Source organism: Neomonachus schauinslandi, chromosome 2, assembly GCF_002201575.2.
Source record: "Neomonachus schauinslandi chromosome 2, ASM220157v2, whole genome shotgun sequence".
In the NCBI taxonomy this organism is placed as follows: domain Eukaryota; kingdom Metazoa; phylum Chordata; class Mammalia; order Carnivora; family Phocidae; genus Neomonachus; species Neomonachus schauinslandi.
In genome coordinates, this window is record NC_058404.1 from 18,680,269 (window position 1) to 18,700,044 (window position 19,776).

The window sequence follows — 19,776 nt, forward strand, 5'->3', positions numbered from 1 at the left end:
TCACATGAACCACTCACACCTGCTCATCACTAGAGGCCATGCAAAACTTACTCTCATCTGCAAACCAAAGAGTCTACCTCCCCAGTATTATCACCATGTCTTTACATTTTAAGACTCACAATTGCGAGCCACACAAAAGGCTACAGCCACTGACCAAACTAGCTGTTTTGTTTCTTGCCTCTACTAATTTTCTTCTTAATCTTGGCTGCATATTAACCACTCAGAGAGCTCTGGAAAAATGATGCCTGGGTTCCAACCCAAAATATGAATGTAAATGCTGTGTGTCAAGAGGGGTGGCTTAGATATTTGGATTTTTAAAAAAATCCTCAGGTGATTTTAGGATAAACCAACAGTATTACTTATATGTTTCAAAGCATTGAATTATCATGATTCTTTTAAGAAATCTACTTTTCCTTGTAAGAAAGTAGTAGAATACTTGAAAAAAATAATTTTAAAATATTCACATTTTCTGCACCACCACCTCCCCACCCAATAAAATACCCAGGGAAATTAAGTTCTCTGTTTGGAATGATGTTAGAAAGTCTTGACACTGTCAGCATAGGATCAGTCACAGGATGTCTTCATTTCATATGTCACTGTGATGATACTCTCAAATCTAAAGTCTTGATTATATCTAATTGTGTTTTCAGAAATCGCTAGAGTCCTTAACTTAGTCCTAGAGATTCCAGACTATATTACTTCTCTAAGTTCCTAATTTTATGCTGCATATGCATTTATTGTTCTAATTAGTGTAGGGTCCTTCCATCATTATCATTCATGACTCAGTTTCAATATAAGTTCTTTCTCGAAATAGGTGTTGAAAGCCACATGAATGCAAAAGCTCTGGGGTAATAAACTGGATTCCAACTCAATCAAGTGTTAGAAACTTTTATTGGATTACTTTATATAGATTCTTTTACAAAGTCAAGCTCTTTACTTTCTGGCCCCTTGTGGTCTTAGATTTCATGTCGAGGAAGACTGTAGGCTAACATTAACATCACAAGAAGAAACATGAGGAAAGCAAATGCTGAGCGAGTCTGAACTTGTGCCTCCACTTGGGATACAAAGAGAAAATATGGGCCTGACAGCTCCCCGGAAGGTGAGAGAAGAGAAATTATAAATGAGGGATCTGTTTGTCAAATCATAGAAGGCTATCTGCCCATACTCGCGGTCTAGGAAGACTCCAACTTTGTGCATCTGCTCTCCTCTCAAGAAGACCCTTTTCAGAGGGGGAAAGACCCAGAATGTATAATCAGTTCCCATCATGGAACCTGTGAGTAAGAATTTATCTCCGGAAGCAGCGGGCAGGTTACGAGCGCTGCTGGCAGCATCTTCGGAAATCCCCAACTGCCACTTGGTTGCCTTTTCCACATCTACCTCCCAGTAGTGCCTCCCTGAGGTGAAACCCTCCACACCCAACACGGTGGCACTGAAAACGAATCTCCCCGGGCTGCCAGGAACGTCCTGCTGGACATTTCTGAGACTCACGCTTCTCAGATCCTCAGATAAGACCAGACAGGGATGAGCTGTTTTAGGATCCAAAGTCACAGCTCCTGCGGGGAGAGAGAAATTCAGTTCGATTCGGTTAGAGTCAGCCATGCCACCACCAGAGACTGAGGATGTCTACCACGAAGAGACTTGCCAGTGAGTGCGTACAAGCTGCAGGCACAGATACGGAAGAGGCAATCTCAAAGTTCAGGAAAGGTGACCTCTGAGCTTTGTTTCAAGAACTGGACATCACAGAAGAAGAGGGCAGTGAGATAATGGAAGGAGATGCAATTTGAGGAGGAAGGAGAGTAATGGACTTCACAGAGGTTCTGTCAGAGCAGAAAGGAATTTTGGCAGGCTGTAAAAATGGTATTCAATCCTCGTCACGTATCAGCTGGGAGCCAACTACTCTCCTAAAGACCTCCAAGCCTCGAACTCCAGGCTTCATTCCCCTAAAGACTCATTAGAATCTCCTAACAGAGCAGGGTTTTCCCTGTGACTAAACTGCTCTCCCTTAAATATCACCAGAGTGTGACACAGATGCTTAGAAACTGTTGCCAGCAGGCTCTTGATATTGAGTAAATCAAAAGAACGTATTAGCAGAGGCTGGAAAACCTGTGGGAATCCTCCAGAAAAAAATCAAGCTGCAAACAAGAGAGCTCAATGTGATTTCTTATCCTTGAATGACAGTGACACTTGCCTTCGTATCTCAAACTGTTCCTTCTCTTATCTCTTTCTCCTCAACTGTTAAATATTGTGATTTCTCAGGGCTTAAGACTGGGTCTTCCTTTTTTACAGTTTGTACTCCTTTCTCCCTAGGTGACTTCACCTAGCCTTAGTTTTAAATATCTTCTATATGTTCATGGCTTACTTCATAATTTTTTTTTAACCCATTAGAATTCTTTTTTTTAAGATTTTATTTATTTATTCGGCAGAGAGAGAGCAGGAGAGCACAAGCAGTGGGAGCGGCAGAGGGAGAGGGAGAAGCAGGCTCCCTGTCAAGCAGGAAGCCCGATGCGGGGCTTGATCCCAGGACCCTGGGATCATGACCTGAGCTGAAGGCAGTCACTTAACCACCCAGGTGCCCCATGGCTTACTTCATAAAGAAGGTGCCAGATACCAGTTAGAAATAACAGAGGCATTTCACACATACTATGTCCAAAATGGAACTTCAAAACTACCCCTTTCCAGTTCTACTTCAGTTAAGAGCATAATTATTTCTTCACTTGCTAAACCATAAACCATAAAACCTGGCATAGTTCCTTATTTTTTACCTTAATATCTAATCCAGCAGAAAGTTTTGCTGCCAAATGAACTTACATTTCTGGACTTGAAGCCCAATTCATATCGTTATTAGGGTGGTCTTAAAAGCCATAAACCTTGAAATTTAAATTTAAGTTGTCCCAGGCTTTCAGTATTTCTAGAAGATGGGCAGAAACAAATGCAATTCTCTCTGGAATAATGCATTGATTCATTCTTGGACTCAATTTCTAAAAATAATATCCAAGGAAAAAAGCGAAGCTTACTGTTAAAAAATCAAACACACACTCACAAAGTAAGAAAGCACTATTAAGTGAGACTAGCAGAAATAAATCTGAAGAACTTTAGATATTGGAATTACTAGGCACAGAACTAAAATAGTTTTTGCTTACATATTCGAAGAAAAAAGAAAAGCTTAAAAATACCTACAGGATATAGGAAGCTAAAAAGTAAGACCAAGTGGATTTGACAAAGAACAGAATAGATTATCTAGAAATGAAAATAAAACTAAAGTATCTATAGATGATTACAAGAAAGCTACAGATCATCATGCCTCAATAACATAAATGCAAAAATTCCTTAAAGTATTAGCATATTGAATCCAGCAATAAATAAAACGGATAAAACATCATTACCAAGAGTTTACTCTGGGAAGCCAAGTCTGGGCCAACATATGAAAAAATATATTTCACCATATTAATACATGAAGAAAAAATACAAATATTTTGGTAGAGATAGAAAAAGCATCTAATAGTCAACATCTGTTCATGATAAAAAGTTTTAACAAATCAGGACTAGAGGGAGAACTTCTTAACTTTATGAAAGGCAACTATAAAAAAAAACCTACAGCTAACATCAAAGTTCAAGGTGAAAGACTTAATGCTTTCTTGTACCCTAAGATCAAGAAGGAGGCAAATGTTTCTCACTGCTCCTACTCAACATTATATTGGAGCTCCTAAAGCCAGTACCACAAGGTGAGAAAAATATAGAAAAGGCGTACATACTGGCAAGAAACAAAACCTGCTGTATTAATAGATTACCTGCCTATCTTTGTAGAAAATCACAAAGAATCTATTAAAAAAGCCACTAGCTCTAATAAGTAAGTTTAGCATAGTCATAAATTATAATGTCAATATATACAAATTTATTTTTATATACCAGCAATAAACTGGAAATGAATGAAATTTCAATTAGAAACGCTATTAACACTAAAAAAAATAAAATATTTAAGGATCCATCTAATATGTACAATATGTTTGCTGAAAACTTCAAAACACTGATGAGTGAAATCAAATAAGACCGAAATAGAAATATATCATCTTATCCCAAATTAATCTAAACATTCACTATAACACCAATCCAAGTCTCCATTTTTTTTTTTTTTGTAGAAACCAATAAGCTGATTTTAAATTTTTTGTGAAAAAGCAAAGGATCTAGAGTAGCCAAAATTATTTTGAAAAGAACAGATTTGGAGAACTCACATGTCAATTTTAAGACTTCCTATGGAGTAAAATTCAAGCCAGTGTGGTATTAGCAAAAGGATAAACACAATGATCAATGGACCTATTAGAGTCAACACAGACCGGCTTGTACATGCCAACTGATTTTCAACAAAGGTGCTAAGTAAATTTAATGAAGAATAGTGTTTTCACCAAATGATGCTGGAACAACTGGATATATACATGTACAAAAAAGGTGGGGGTGGGAGTTGTACCAGATCTTGAGTCATATACAAATATAACTCCAAAAGAATAACAGACCTAAATGTAAAAACTAAAACTTCTAGAAGAAAAACATCTTTGAGTAGTAAAAGATTTGTTAGGATGGGACACAAAAACACAAACCATAAAAGAAAAAACTGATAAACTGAATTTCAAAATTTAAAACTTCTGCTCTTCAAAAGGTACTATGAGGTAAATGAAAATATAAATCACAGATTAAAGAAATTGAAGATGACACAAAGAAATGGAAAGATATGCAATGCTCATGGACTGGATGAACAAATATTGTTAAAGTATCTATACTACTCGGGCGCCTGGGTGGCTCAGTTGGTTAAGCGACTGCCTTCGGCTCAGGTCATGATCCTGGAGTCCCGGGATCGAGTCCTGCATCGGGCTCCCTGCTCGGCAGGGAGTCTGCTTCTCCCTCTGACCCTCCTCCCTCTCATGCTCTCTGTATCTCATTCTCTCTGTCTCAAATAAATAAATAAAAAATCTTTAAAAAAAAAAAAAAGTATCTATACTACTCAAGCAATCTCTTTCAAAATACCAATAACATTTTTCAAAGAACTAGAACAAACAATCCTAAAATTTGTATGGAACCACAAAAGACCCTGAATGGCTAAAGCAATCTTGAGAAACAAAACTGGAGGGATCACAATTCCAGACTTCAAGTTATATTAAAAAGCTGTAGTAATCAAGAGAGTATGGTACTGGTACAAAAACAGATACACAGATCAATGGAACAGAATAGAAAACCCAGAAATAAACCCACAACTATATGGTCAATTAATCTTCAACAAAGCAGGAAAGAATATGCAATGGGAAAAAGAAAATGGGACAGCTACATGCAAAAGAATGGAACTGGACCATTTTCTTTCATTATATAAAAAAATAAACTCAAAATGGATCAAACACCTAAATGTGAGAACTCAAACCATAAAAATACTAGAAGAGAACATAGGTGGCAATTGCTCTGACACAGGTCATAGCAACATTTTCTAGATAGGTCTCCTGAGGCAAGGGCAATTCAAGCAAAAATAAATTATTGGGACTGTATCAAAATAAAAAGCTTCTGCACAGCGAAGGAAACAATCAACAAAACTAAAAGACAACCTACAGAATGGGAGAAGGTATTTACTAATGACATATATGATAAAGGGTTAGCATCCAAAATATCTAAAGAATTGATACAACTCAACACCCCAAAAAACAAACAAAAATCCAATTATAAAATGGGCAAAAGGGCGCCTGGGTGGCTCAGTTGGTTAAGCGACTGCCTTCGGCTCAGGTCATGATCCTGGAGTCCCAGGATCGAGTCCCGCATCGGGCTCCTTGCTCAGCAGCTCAGAAGCTCCTTGCTTCTCCCTCTGACGCTCCCTACTCTCATGCTCTCTCTGTCTCATTCTCTCTCGAATAAATAAATAAAATCTTAAAAAAAAAAAAAAACCTTTTAAAAAAAAAAAAATGGGCAAAAGACATGGACAGACATTCTCAAAATTAGACATACAGATGGTCAACAGACACATGAAAATGTGCTCAACGTCACTCATCATCGGGGAAATGCAAATCTAACTACAATGCGGTATCACCTCACAGCTGTCAGAATGGCTAAAATCAACAACACAAGAAACAACAGGTGTTGGTGAGGATGTGGAGAAAAAGGAACCCCCTTGCACTGTTGGTGGGAATGCGAACTGGTGCAGCCACTCTGGAATACAGTGTGGAGGTTCCTCAAAAAGTTAAAAATAGAACTACCCTACAATCTAATAATCACACTACTGGGCATTTACCCCCAAAATACAAAAACACTAATTCCAAGGGATACATGCACCCCAATGTTTACAGCAGCCAAGATATGGAAGCAGCCCCAGTGTCCATCAACTGATGGATGGATAAAGTGGTGTGCACACGTGTGCGTGCACACACACACACACACACTGGGATATTTCTCAGCCATACAAAAGGATGAAATCTTGCCATTTGCAACAACATAGTTGGAAAGAGAAAGCATAGTGCTAAATGAAATAAGTCAGTCAGAGAAAGACAAATACCGTATGATTTCACTCATATGTTTAAGAAACAAAACAAACAAAGAAAAAAAGAGACAAACCAAACAGACTCTTAACTGTAGAGAACAAACTGATGGCTACCAGAGGGGAGGTAGGTGCGGGGGGGGATGGGTGAAATAGGTGAAGGGGACTGAGTACACTTATCATAATAAGCACTGAGTAATGCATAGAATTGTTGAATCACTATATTGTATACCTGAAACTAATATAATATGGTATGGTGACAACATGAGGATTAAAATTTAAAAAATTAATAAAAAATATAAATCACAGAGTGAAAGAAATATTTACAAAACATGTCTGATAAAGGACTGGTAATTGGAATATATAAAGAAATCCCAACACTAAATTACATACAACACAATTTTAAAAATTCTGAAAACGTTTATAGATATACTTCAAAGAGATAAAGTGCAAATAAACACATGAAAATATGCTCAGTATCACTAGTTATTTCAGAAATGTAAATTAAAATTTAAAGTGATATATAACTACATACGTATTAAGTCTGCTTTACTTATTTTTAATAAGTTACTCTTTTAATATTTTTTTAAAGTTTTTTTTTTTTTTTTTTTTTTTTAAGAGAGAGAGAGAGAGAATGCAAGCAGGGGGAGAGGTAGAGGGAGAGGGAGAAGCAGACTTCCTGCTGAGCAGGGAGCCCAACATGGGGCTCAATCCCAGGACTCCGAGATTATGACCCGAGCCAAAGGCAGACACTTAACCAAATGAGCCACCCAGGCGCCCCTTGGTATTTAAAAAAAAAAAAAAAAAGATGACAATACGAAATGTTAGTGAGGATGTGGAGTAACTGAATCTCATACATTACCAGTGAGAATGCAAAATGACACAGTTTGGAAAACAAATTTTACAACCCCTTTCCTAGATATGCAACCAAGACAAATGAAGTCATGTTCACATTAAACTCTGTAAGCAAATATTTATAGCACAGATTTGGAAACAACTCAATTGGCCTTGGAATTACAAGAGAATAAACTGTGGTATATTCACACAGTGGAGTACCCCACAAAAACAAAAAGGAATAAACTACTGATAGACACAACAAACTTGGATGTGCCTCAAATGCTTTATGCTAAGTGAAAAAAGCCAGACATAAAAGGCCACATACTGTATGGATCCACTGACAGGACATTCCAGAAAAGGTAGAACTATGGGGTAGGAGATATAAATCTTTCATTATATATGTTGACATTTTTTTTTTTTTTTTTTAAAGATTTATTTATTTATTTGAGACAGAGAGGGAGAGGGTGAGAATCCTCAAGCAGACTCCCTGCTGATTGTGGGGCCCAATGAGGTTCGATCCCAGGATCCTGAGATCATGACCTGAGCCAAAATCAAAAGTTGGACGCTTACCCGACTAAGCTACCCAGGCGCCCCAACATTTTTTCCCTAGAAGTTTAAATTTTTTTTTTTTTTTTTTCTCTCAAACTCTGCTTATGATCACGTTTCAGGCTTGGGAAAGTGGGAAAGGATATGCAAAAGAGAGCCTTTCAACATAAGATCATACAGTTATTTTCTTGATAGGTTCTCCAATATGTATAGCATATTAAACTCTCCAATCTTTTTAAATCCTTAAGCTCTCTGGAATCTTTTATCTAGGATGTTCACTTGACTCTCAGATACAAAATCAAGTGCCCTGTAATCGTGGATGTGTCAACTTACTTTGGAGAATGTTGAGCATTCTGCTCATTCCTGTTACTTGGCACAGACTCAGGTCTGTGATTTGGGCGGGCTCCAGACACTGAAGCAGTAGTGACTCGCTCCTATAAAAGAAAGGACAATCTCAGTTATCTGTGCAGACCCAAGGCCCCGACCAATCCAGAGGATGGATGTCAATACATGACCTCCTGATCCTTACTTACCCCAATATCTCTACTCCTGTGTGCTCCCGTTTCAGACCCTGAATCCCACCCCAATGTTTCCATTCCAAAATGAAAACTTACCTTTCCACAGAATATCTTGCATTCTACAGGGTGAAAAAGAGATAAGGTTACTATTTGAGCCACACCTCTGGTATTTGAGCCACGCCTCTTCTGAGCTGTGCCCCTGCAAATTATCTTCGAATGATGAAACTTGGTTTGTATGTAATTTCCCCAGCTTTGTGGTGCTAAATCTCAGATATCAGATTTTAACACTGAATAGTAAAAGTCAGAAAAATGCTTGAAATCATTGTTATATTCCCAAGGGAAATGTTTGTGTTTTTGTTTTCTTAGTTTTATTACAGGTGGGGATTGTATAGTCATTTTATATGGAATTTGGAACCTGCTGAATCAGATGATGTCTTGGCAAGATTTATATTTAATCTTGATGTCTTTTTTTCTTTTGTTGAATAAATTTGACATGTAACAGTAAGTTTAAGGTGTATAGTGTGTTTTGATACACTTGTATATTGTAATGATTGCCGATGTAGCAGTATTTATCACATCATACAATTATAATACTATATTGTTTTATATATTCATTATACCATGCATTACATCTCTATGGTTTATTACTATTCATTACAAGTTTGTACCCTGAAACACTATCACTCTTATCAATGCCCCCCACCCCTACCCCATTCCCCCAATAAGCACCATTTTACTGTTTTTTAAACAGGTTTAACTTTTTTAGATTCCACATATAAGTGACATCATGCAATAGTTGTCTTTCTGACTTATCTTGCTTAAAGCATCATGTGCTCAAGGTCTATCCATGTTGTCAAAGATGGGAGGATATTTTCCTTTCTCATGACTGAATAATATTCCATTAAATAGATGTACTAAATTTTTTTGTTCATTCATCTGTTAATGGGCATTTGCGTTGTTTCCAAACATGGGAGTGCGTGTATCCCTTTGAAATCCTGTTTTCGTTTCCTTTGAGTATATACCCAGGAGTGGAATTGCTGGATCATATAGTAAATCTATTCTTAATTTTTTGAGACAACTCCATATTGTTTTCCATAGGGGTTGGACCAATCTACATTCCCACCAACAATGTTGAAGTGCTCCCTTTTCGCCATATCTTCACCAGCACCCATCCTCTCTTACTGATAGCCATTCTAACAGCTGAGAGGGTGTATCTCACTGTGGTTTTGATTTGCATTTCCCAAGGGCCGTATTTCCCATACCTCGCCTCAGCCATCTTATCCAGAATGGTCATAATTCAAACTCTGCCCATTTACTTTTTTTTCTTACACTGGGTAACAAGAGTTGAGCAGGTGAAGCAGACTGCTAATAAACTGGGGACGGTGGATGGAGCTAGGTCAGAAGCTGAGCATAACTGAGTCATACCTACCTTACCTGTCTGGAACTAGGTTTGGCCCTAGAATAGAACCTAATTGTTTACGTGTAAGGGCTTCTCAAATAAGAGCACTCACTTTGCAGATATAAGCCTGGTGGCCGAAGGATATGGACAGAGTCTTAAGATAATAATTTACTTGTTGAAAGGTAATGCATGTTACAAGATTTAAAATATGCAATACTATATAAAAAAATCTCACCCTTGTTTTTCCAAGGTTACCGCTCAATGTTTGTGTTTATTTTGCCAAAGGCAGTCTGTGAACGTTAATGAGCATATGTCTATACATACATACATATTCACTAAAACCAAGCAAAAAGCAGTTCTGCATGTTTTCCCTTTAACTAAATATTCTGAAAATTACTTCTACCACTATAGAGTTGTTTCATTCTATTTTTCTGGTTGCAGAATATTCTACTGTATTGATGTATCATAATTTGACTAATCCATTATTTACTCTATCAAGGGACCTCTCAATTCAAACTAATTATTGATAGTCTCAAGGTAAGAATTCATATCATGAAGTATCTCTCCACTATATCAAGATTTTAGACAATTCATAATGCTTTTGGTGACTGGAAAATAGCCTACACAGCCTTCATGTATGTTTGAAAATCATCAAATATTCTCCAACTGACCCCTAATGAGTACTGTCCACTTCTCCTTTCTCAAATACTGTAATGAAGATCATTTCTGGAATCTTACCTGGAGCAACGCTAAGGTGTATTCCCCACACTTCTTCTCTAGCTCTGCAATGATCCTTTGGAGGCTGCAGATCTGTTCAGTAAGCCTGACTTCACTCTCCTTCAGTTTATTCATGTTCTCTTTCCCCAAATCCTTCAGTCTCTGCAGAAGCATCTCCTTATTACTATTTAACAAGTGGTAATTTCTTTTATTCACTAATTCAACCGTTTCTTAAACCCACTTTACTGCCTGCCACTCCAGAAATACATATAATTAGGTAAGGCCCAATACCCCTGTGTGGTAAGGAAGACACCTCAATTGAAATTTGATATTCTGACACAATATATTTATGCTGATGTGGAAGGTGTACACGTAGTCCACTTATTCAGATAACAACCCGACCCTAAAACAGATCACGTTATTTTGCTGTGCCATTTTGTTCAGAAAGTTTCCTATTTCCTTCATTAAATTAAGATTTGAATCTAATAATTTAATCAAAAAGAAATAATCAAGCCACTGACATTTTTTATCCTTGCAAAGATGTTCCACGTAGACACAAAAGCACATGCTGTTGTTTTTTTCTTAAAGAACACATATGATACATATTATATGCTATTGCTGATATCACACCTTGTTTTTTTCTTAATAAATAATATGTTCTTGGAGAGCATTCCTTATCCATACACATAAAGCTGTTATTTTTTCTAAATGCTGAAGAGCATTTCATTGTAAGTACATAGTACAATTTATTCTGAGAATCCTTTATTGATGAATATAGGTTGTATTTAATCTCTTGCTATCATAAACATTGCAGCATTAATAATAATGCCTAATAGTTACTGATGGCATAATACGTACAACACTGTTTAAAGAGCTTTATATAGATTATCACAATCCTCACAACAGTATTATAAACTAGGGGTATTATCCCCATTTTAATAGCTAAGGAAACTGAGTCACAGGTTAAACAACATGTACAGGTTAAACTAGTAAATAGCAGAGGCCAGATAGGAACCTCATCAATCTGGCTTCAAAGACTACCTCTAAACCATGGATTTATACTGGAATAATTTTATGGCATTCCCTTATCCTTATATCTTTTTGTAGGCATATAAGTATATTTATAAGATAAATGATCAGAAATAGAACTGCTGGGTGAATATACACATTCTTTTAATACATTCGTGGTTGTCACTGGATGTCCCATTTTAGAATTGGCATAATGTTCAGCTCTCATTTTCCAAACACTGTGAGCACGCAGTTTTCCACATCTCACCTGTAGCGTTTCCTGGGACTTCTCCTTCAGCTGTGTGCCAAATTCCATCAGCTGATTCAGACCATCTTCCTTCACGTTCAGGTTGAATACGCACCCTTGCAGGCTCTGGGAGTTCATCTCCTCTTCAACCATCAACTGGAACCTTATCCTATATTCAGACTCAATCATCTCTTTAAAATCCTGCTCTTCTCCCTTCATCATAGATATAAATGTGATAGACTTCAAGTTAAATGCCACGGATAAATATTTATGGTCACTTTCCAGCTCTAACTCTAATATAAAGACAAGGAAATATAAAGTACAGGGGAAGAAATAAAAGGCGTAAATACAAAGGACAAAAAAAGTTTTGAGACAAGATCAACTAACATCACCATAATCTTAGAACGTGAAATGCAGATGAAGAAATGTTAATTGACTTAGAAAACTGAGAAATCTAAGATCACCGTGACAAAGAGAAGGAGATGAAGAAAACTGGAAGGTGGGGCAAATGGCTTTTGCTGATGCTTTGGATAGGGAGTGTAAGGAAACAGGAATGAAAGGGTGACTCCAAGGTTTTTAGAGAAAGCAACTGGAACAGAAAAAGATAAACAAGAAAGGGATAGATCCCAGAGGTGGGGAGTGTATCAGCAGCTCAGTTTTGGATATCCTGATTTTGAGTTGTCACTTAAGACATCCAAGGAGAGATGCTGAGTAGGAAGATGGACACGAAAGTCTATCACTTGGAAGTCTGAGCTAGAGATGTACATTGGGAGTAGGCAGCTTAATGGTATTTCATCTCATGAGACCCCATGGAATTGAGATTTATCAAGAACCTGACCACTGCTCATGACCTCAACAGTCCCCTGGCAGGTTTCCCCACCTCTGCTCTCACCCTCCTACTGTCTAGTCTTAGCCTCAGAAGCCAGAGTGCTTCTGTGAAAATGGAAATTTGATCAAGCTACCCCTGTTCAAAACTTTCCACTGGTTTCCCTATTTCATTTAAAGTCAGCTGCCCTGTATGACTTGGCCCCTTTATCTTCTGACCTCACCTACCAGTTTCCACTGCCTTCCTAACCCCAAAGGAGTACATACCAGATTCTTTCCAAGACTGCATAACTCAGTTCCTCACCAGCTTGAGTTTTTTTCAAATGCCACATTCTAAACAAAGTCACTTTATTTCAAAGTACATCCCATTATGCTTTCCTTTTTTCAAGAATGTATAGCATTTACCATGTACCATTCATTTTACTTGTTTTGTTCACCTTCAGTTGCACAAGGGCAGACATTTTTTTTCCCTCTCTCCTGCTGCTAAATCCCCAGTACCTAATATAGTCCTTAGCTAACAGTGGGACCCCAATATCTGTTGAATATATGGTACTTAAGGCTGAAAAAATGGGGATCGGTTGAAAAATTCTTGGAGAACCAGTCAATTCTCTTCCTCTACCATCCTCAAGTGGCCATTTATTCTCTTTAAAAATTGAAAAGGAGAAGACCCAGAATCTGGGATACCTGGCACAGAATAGTTAAATATGAAGAGAAGGTGTGAAATCAGAAGTGGGCATAACAGATGACAAGCCCTCGTTTCGAACAGTAATTCTCAAACTGCCTTTTAAATGGTTTCAGGATTTATATGGTCACCAATGGTACACGAGATGCTCATTCTCCCATGGCATTGGTATAAATCCTGTTACCAATCTTTTTTTATCTGTCAATAAGGCTTGCAAATGACATTTCACAGATTTAAGAGTTAATTTGTATTTCTCTTACCATAAACAAAGTTCAGGATCTTTTTAAGTGTTTAAAGGATGGCTGCATTTTTTTTTTCTGTGAAATCTCTTTTCTTCGATCATTTTTCTATTGAATTCTAGCCTTTTGCTTATTGACTTTTAAGAACTCTTCATTCGTAAAGAAATTAACACTTTTCATACCTATGGATTTCAAAGATTTTTCCTGCTTTGTTATTTATCTTCTGACTTCATGTTATTTGCTATGCAACATTATAGGTAATTCCCTGCTCAGACTGGAGATCAGCACTGACCTGAATCATCACCATTCTTTCTTGCTCATCAGCCAATATGCTTTTAGCTACTTCAAGTTTCTCCTTCAATGTGCTCAATATCTCCTGGAATAACTTCTGCAGAGAAACAGATCACAGAATTCTAGGTAAAGTCATTGCTTTAGAACAGTTAGATGTTCAATCTCAGACAACTGAATGGCCCATAGCCCCACGCTGGCTTAGCCTTGAAGTTTGTCTAAATATGGTACTTATCTAGTATTCTTTGATAAACACTGCCTGAGGGAATGGTGTTGGCGGATCAGGAGATCTGTCCCCCAAATAAGTTAAGAAGAGGGGGCAGCCAGGTTCTGAGGGCCCTGGGAGCTGCAGGAGGCTCACCCTGTAATTGCCAGCAGCCTCCTGGACTCCGCACACCACGTGACTCTCGTGCTCCTCCGACTGGAAGCACTGGCCGCAAAGCAGGCTTTGGTCTTCATCACAGAATAGCTGCAGTGGTTCCTGGTGTTCCTCACAGCAGGCATCTTCTGGGATGTTTTGCTCTAACTGGGAGCTGAGCCTTTTGGACATCCCTGCAGGCGTCCCTCGGGGACGGTCCTGCCGTGGAATACTCCCCTGCACGCTGAGCCGAAGAGAGTCAGGGCGATTTGGGGCAGTCACACTTGCCGACCTCACTGTGCAACCCACAGCCGAGGATCAGAGCAGGTCGGCGCATTCGGGACTCCTCGAACCAGCAGGTCTTCCTCAGCCACGCGCTTGGGGGAGAAGACACAAGGAGTTACACCAAGGTCCTCAGATTGGAGGGGCTCTCAAGTTTTCTCAGAATTTAGAGCAATGGGCTGAGAATTAGTTATAAGTGAGAACACAGCACACCATTTTCCTGTAAGATATTAAGAAAAAAAAAGGCAGCAAAAGAGAAAAGAAAGAAAGAAAAGGTACTTACTGAAAGGTATGGCGCATTTAAAAGCATTGGAGGAACATCCGGGACTAGAGTGAGGCAAAGCCTCGCTTTAGGCATTTAAGGAAGCACTCCCTCTCCCGGGGATTGCACAAACCATAATGTGCGGCTGCTGCCAGTGCCTCCTTAAGAGGGAGCGGCACGTGGGTGCCAACTTTAAGGAGGAGCCCATTTTGAGGCCCTTCTTAAGTCCGCATGCGCCTAAGAGTGAGGCACCTCAAGTTTTGTGTGCAAAGCCCAACTCGTGTGTCGTCTGAGAGCTGGCCAATTAAGATACCGGTTAAAAATATATAAAGGCAACCCCCAAAATAACAACTTTCCAAAAATATTGAAGGGAAACTGGATTTTATTATTATTATTGTTATTAAGGAAACCGAACAAGGCACCTATAACCTCCTGCATCCCTACCCAGACAATTCTGATTACCTTCGAGCAACAATTCTACGTCTTCTCCAGAAACATTTTATTACCCTAAAAGGGGTTACCCACAGAATTTGGGAAACTTTTCCCCTATGAAAAATTGTCTTGCCTTGGTTCTTTTCTAACCCCATCTCCAGCCATGGGGACACACCACACATGTGGTGGTCACACCATGGTACAAAGTATTGATTTTTTTTTTTTTTTTAAGATTTTATTTATTTATTTGTTTGAGAGAGAGAGCGAGAAACAGCATGAGAGGGGATAGGGTCAGAGGGAGAAGCAGGCTCCCCGCCAAGCCGGGAGCCTGATGCGGGACTCGATCCCAGGACTCCGGGATCATGACCTGAGCCGAAGGCAGCCGCTTAACCAACTGAGCCACCCAGGCGCCCCCAAAGTATTGATTTCTTAAAAAAAAAAATCCTCTGTCCTATTTACAGTTGTCCCCACTGCGTCTCATTAAACAGCTCTTCAGACAATGTCTCTTGAAACAAATCAACCTGACAAACCCCAGAATCCCTAAACTTCTACCTGTGGATTTACTAGCTTCTCTCCCCACCCCCACCATGCTCTCACTACCACTGAAACCTGGCGATCAACTAGACCTCCTGTCCTTCCATTAGTTCTTATTTTTAAGATATGCAAAATATTTTTATAATTCTGAAGTTGATTAATTGTGTATACATATAACTTTGTTATTTGTTAGGGTAAGTATTAAAGCAGCAGTTTTCAAACTGTGCTTCCCAAGACTCGATTTACCTTTTTTACTGTGTTGACATTTGCACCGATAGCAAACTGTTGGCATCTTAAAATTAATCAAGGAAGTAGTACCAACTGTTGTCGTAATTGTATTTTTTTCTTTTTAAAGTTTTTTTTTTTGTTTGTTTGTTTGTTTTTTATTTCAGCCAGAGAGAGAGAGCCCACAAGCCTGGGGGGAGGGGCAGATGGAGAAGCAGACTCCCTGCTGAGCAGGGAGCCTGATGCAGGATTGATCCCACAACCCAGGATCATGACCTGAGCCAAAGCCAGAGGCTTAACTGACTGAGCCACCCAGGCGCCCCTGTATTATATTTTTCCATTTCTACATACTTGCATACTCCCAGTTAATTTTTTTTTTTTTACCTGACTATTCTTAATTTCTTGATGAAGCAAAATATAATTCAACTTTTGAGTACAGGATTTAATTACTATTCTGGGTGACAAAATGGAAATTATGCATAAAGCACTTATACTACATATGGGAATACAGTGGTTGTCTCAAGAAGAAACACTTTCTATAACTGAGTTACAAGCCATACTAGCCACATTTTTTTCATTGAAAGAAGAAATGAGACAAATGTGGTTATTCAGATGTAGCATTTTGCAAGATATTTTCTCAAACACTAACAGAGTGACTTTGTCATTTCAAGGAAACCAACTGAGTGTCTTAGTTGTCAATGATAAAATTCTAGCTTTGGAAAACTTGTATCCGCTATTGTAAGCTTGACAGCTTCCCAAGACTTCTGACAAAATTGGTGGTGATATTAACAAATGTGACTTGGATATTGTATATTGAAATACATCAACATTTGGAGAGTCTGAAAACTCAGTGAACCAATAATTTCTGAAAGACCAATGCATGATGTTATAAGATTATGCAAGGGTAAAATGTGGATGCAAAGTATAAGACAGACCAATGGATTTTAACATAACAGAAAACATTACTGGTGATTTCAGGAAGAAAAGTCACAATTATCTGAAAAAGGCTATTAGAATGTGCTCTCCTTTTCCAACAATGTACTTGTGTGAGGACAGATGCTTTTCATACATTTCAAGTAAAATAGCATTGCAACAGATGGAATGCTGGAGCAGATATGATAGGTAATAGCTGTCTGATGAACCAGAAATTAAAGAGATTTGCAAAATTGTAAAACCATGCCACTCTTTGCAGTAACTGCCAGAGAGGATTCCTCATAAAAATGTTATGTTTACTTTTAATAAGTTAACATATTTTTTAAAACTCAGTTTTAATTTCTAATGCAGTGACTACAGATAGGATACACAAAATGCTTTTTGGGGCTTCATCAATAATTTGGGTGCAAAGTAGTCCTGAGACCAAAGTTCAGAACCCTGATCTCAGAAGGCATATTCCTTAGAAATGGGATTCCTGATAAAAATACACCTATAATTTTGGTACATTTTGCTGGATTCCCAACCACAAGGTTGCACAATTTTGCATTCCAAGCAACATATGAGAAAGGGTGTCAAACTTTCTGCCCACTTGGTGAGAAATGGTATCTTTATATATTTTCAGTTTACATTTTTTAAAAGATTTATTTTAGAGAGAAAGTGTGCATTGAGTTCGAGCAGCAGGGGGAAAGGGGCAGAAGGAGAGGGAGAGAGGATCTCAAGCAGACTCCGCGCTTTCTGCTGCGTGGGGCTCGACCTAACTACCCCTGAGATAAGGACCAGAGCCAAAATCAAGTTTTGACTGCTTAACTGCCCATGCCACCCAGGCACCCCTACATTTTATTTTCATATGCCAAAGAGCCATTTTCATTTCTTTTTTTGTGAACCATATGTTTTAGCCTTTTACCTGTTTTCTTTTACTAGGTTTTTGTGGTCTTTTTCCTTAATTTTAAGAGATATTTATACATTGAAAAGATAGTTCCCTTGTTAATACACAAATTGCAAATATTTTCTCTCTACTTGCCATCCACTTTGAATTTGTTCTAATTTGTTTTACTGCTTGGGTTCCTCAACTTCCTTGTAGTTTCCCTTGTTTTGCTCTCCTGAACAAGGCCTAGACCACTCGACTGAAAAGATCAGTCACCAAGTGAACACGTTTACAATCCAGCAGCCACTCCCAGCTTTATTTTACTTGACTTCTCGGCAGCATTAACAAGTTGACCAAGACCCTCCCCTTGGAATGTTTCCTTCTCTTTGCTATCAAGATCATGGATCTGATATCTCTCCTACTTTACTGGTCTACTTCTCAGCATCCTTCTTTTGAGCTCACATCCTCTTGAGCCTCTAAGTTTTGGGGTGCTCTAGTTCCAGTGTCTCCCCAAATAATCACATATCCAAAAACTTAAGTACCATTTTCCAATTTAATCTTCTACCTCGATACAATACTTCAAACTCATTTGTAATTAAATGTCTAGTAAGCACCCCAAATTAGCATATCTAAAACACTATCGAGGATTTCAACCAATACCTTCCTTTTCCCAGCTCACTTTAAAATTCATTCATTTAGAACATCTCAACTAGTTTATGTTCAGCCCTGTCCCCACTCACACCTCCATCTCCTCAGCTCAACAAGAGTACTATTTTAAACTTAAATCAAGGTTTCTAACAACTTTCCATTGCACTTAGGATATAATCCACATGATAAACCAAGTTCTCTATGGTCTTCCTGCCTACAGATAATCTCACTTCTAGCTTCCCCCAACCATTGTCCATTCCAGTTATGATAAATTCATCCGTGCTGTTTAACTTGGCAATGCTTTTCTCTCATATTTTTGCATTTCTAGTTCCTTTTATCTTCCCTTCAGTTCTCAGCTCAAATGTCACTTCAGAGAGGCCCTTTTAGAAATACCTAATTGGAGGGCGCCTGGGTGGCTCAGTCGTTAAGTGTCTGCCTTCGGCTCAGGTCATGATCCCAGGGTCCCGGGATCGAGCCCCGCGTCGGGCTCCCTGCTTGGCAGGAAGCTTGCTTCTCCCTCTCCCTCTCCCCCTGCTTGTGTTCCCTCTCACGCTGTCTCTCTCTGTCAAATAAATAAATAAAATCTTTAAAAAAAAAAAAAAGAAATACCTAATTGGAAATACCCTCCCACCATTCATATCCTCTCATTTTCTTTGTATCTAATTTTAAGTATGAACGAATGTTGTTTGTTGGCCACTCTGCATCCACACTATAGAGTTCCTTAGATGCATCTGTACCTGACATACTAGATGCTCAATAAATATTTTTAAGAAATGTTTTAAATCAAATCAGCACAAAGTTAAAGGGAAATCAGAGGACAGTGAGAAGAGAGATTAGATATTTTTACAGAAAACAAGAAAAAGGAAAGTTGAATAATTTGTCTTCCTAGAATGTTGACTATGTGCTAAACTGTTACCAACACTTATCTCATTTTTCTTAATTTCATTTTTTTCTCTGACCTGGCTTTCTCATTTATTTTTTTATATGGTTACATTCCATATATACATTAAAGCTTCCATAAACATTAAGATCAAGTCTAGATACTTAAAGAAAACCATGACTAAGGAAATGGTCTTCAGAGAAAGCTCACCCTTCTTTGAAATCCTGAGTATTTCCCTTCAGGGAAAAAGCCTGAATAGTGGTAACTGAAGCACCTTTATCTGTTAGCTGCTCCTTGGTCCTCCACTCCGTCACCAGGTAGGAAACCTGTGACATTTCAAATTCTATTCATTTAACAAATCTAGGATACTGGTTATCAAACTTCAGTGAGCATTAGCATCATTTGAGTTTATGGAATCAGATTTCTGGGCTCCACCCCCAGTCTGATTTGATAGATCTGGGTGGAGTCTTAATTTATATTTTAATGAACTTCTAGAAAGTGCGGAATAGCCAGTGACCTTAGTTTAATGTCTTTGGGTGGGTCAATATT

General features: G+C 38.4%; 1 protein-coding gene across 1 annotated transcript; it reads right to left on the bottom strand.

The window, feature by feature from the left end:
• Positions 1-963: 963 nt before the first annotated feature.
• On the bottom strand, positions 964-14,358 carry TRIML2 (tripartite motif family like 2). Its single transcript, XM_021694173.1, has 7 exons — positions 14,170-14,358; positions 13,813-13,908; positions 11,796-11,987; positions 10,541-10,681; positions 8,500-8,522; positions 8,219-8,319; positions 964-1,553 (listed from the first exon to the last, which is right to left on the bottom strand). The coding sequence occupies exons 1-7, from the start codon at positions 14,356-14,358 to the stop codon at positions 964-966; spliced, it is 1,332 nt and encodes a 443-aa protein (XP_021549848.1).
• Positions 14,359-19,776: the final 5,418 nt, after the last annotated feature.

Coding starts and splice junctions, on each gene's coding strand:
- TRIML2 (XM_021694173.1), bottom strand. CDS start 14,358: ATGTCCAAAAGGCTCAGCTCCCAGTTAGAGCAAAACATCCCAGAAGAT. Junction 10,682..11,795: donor AGTCCCAGGAAACGCTACAG/GTGAGATGTGGA, acceptor ATGCTTCTGCAG/AGACTGAAGGATTTGGGGAA. Junction 1,554..8,218: donor AATGCTCAACATTCTCCAAA/GTAAGTTGACAC, acceptor CTCTCCCCGCAG/GAGCTGTGACTTTGGATCCT.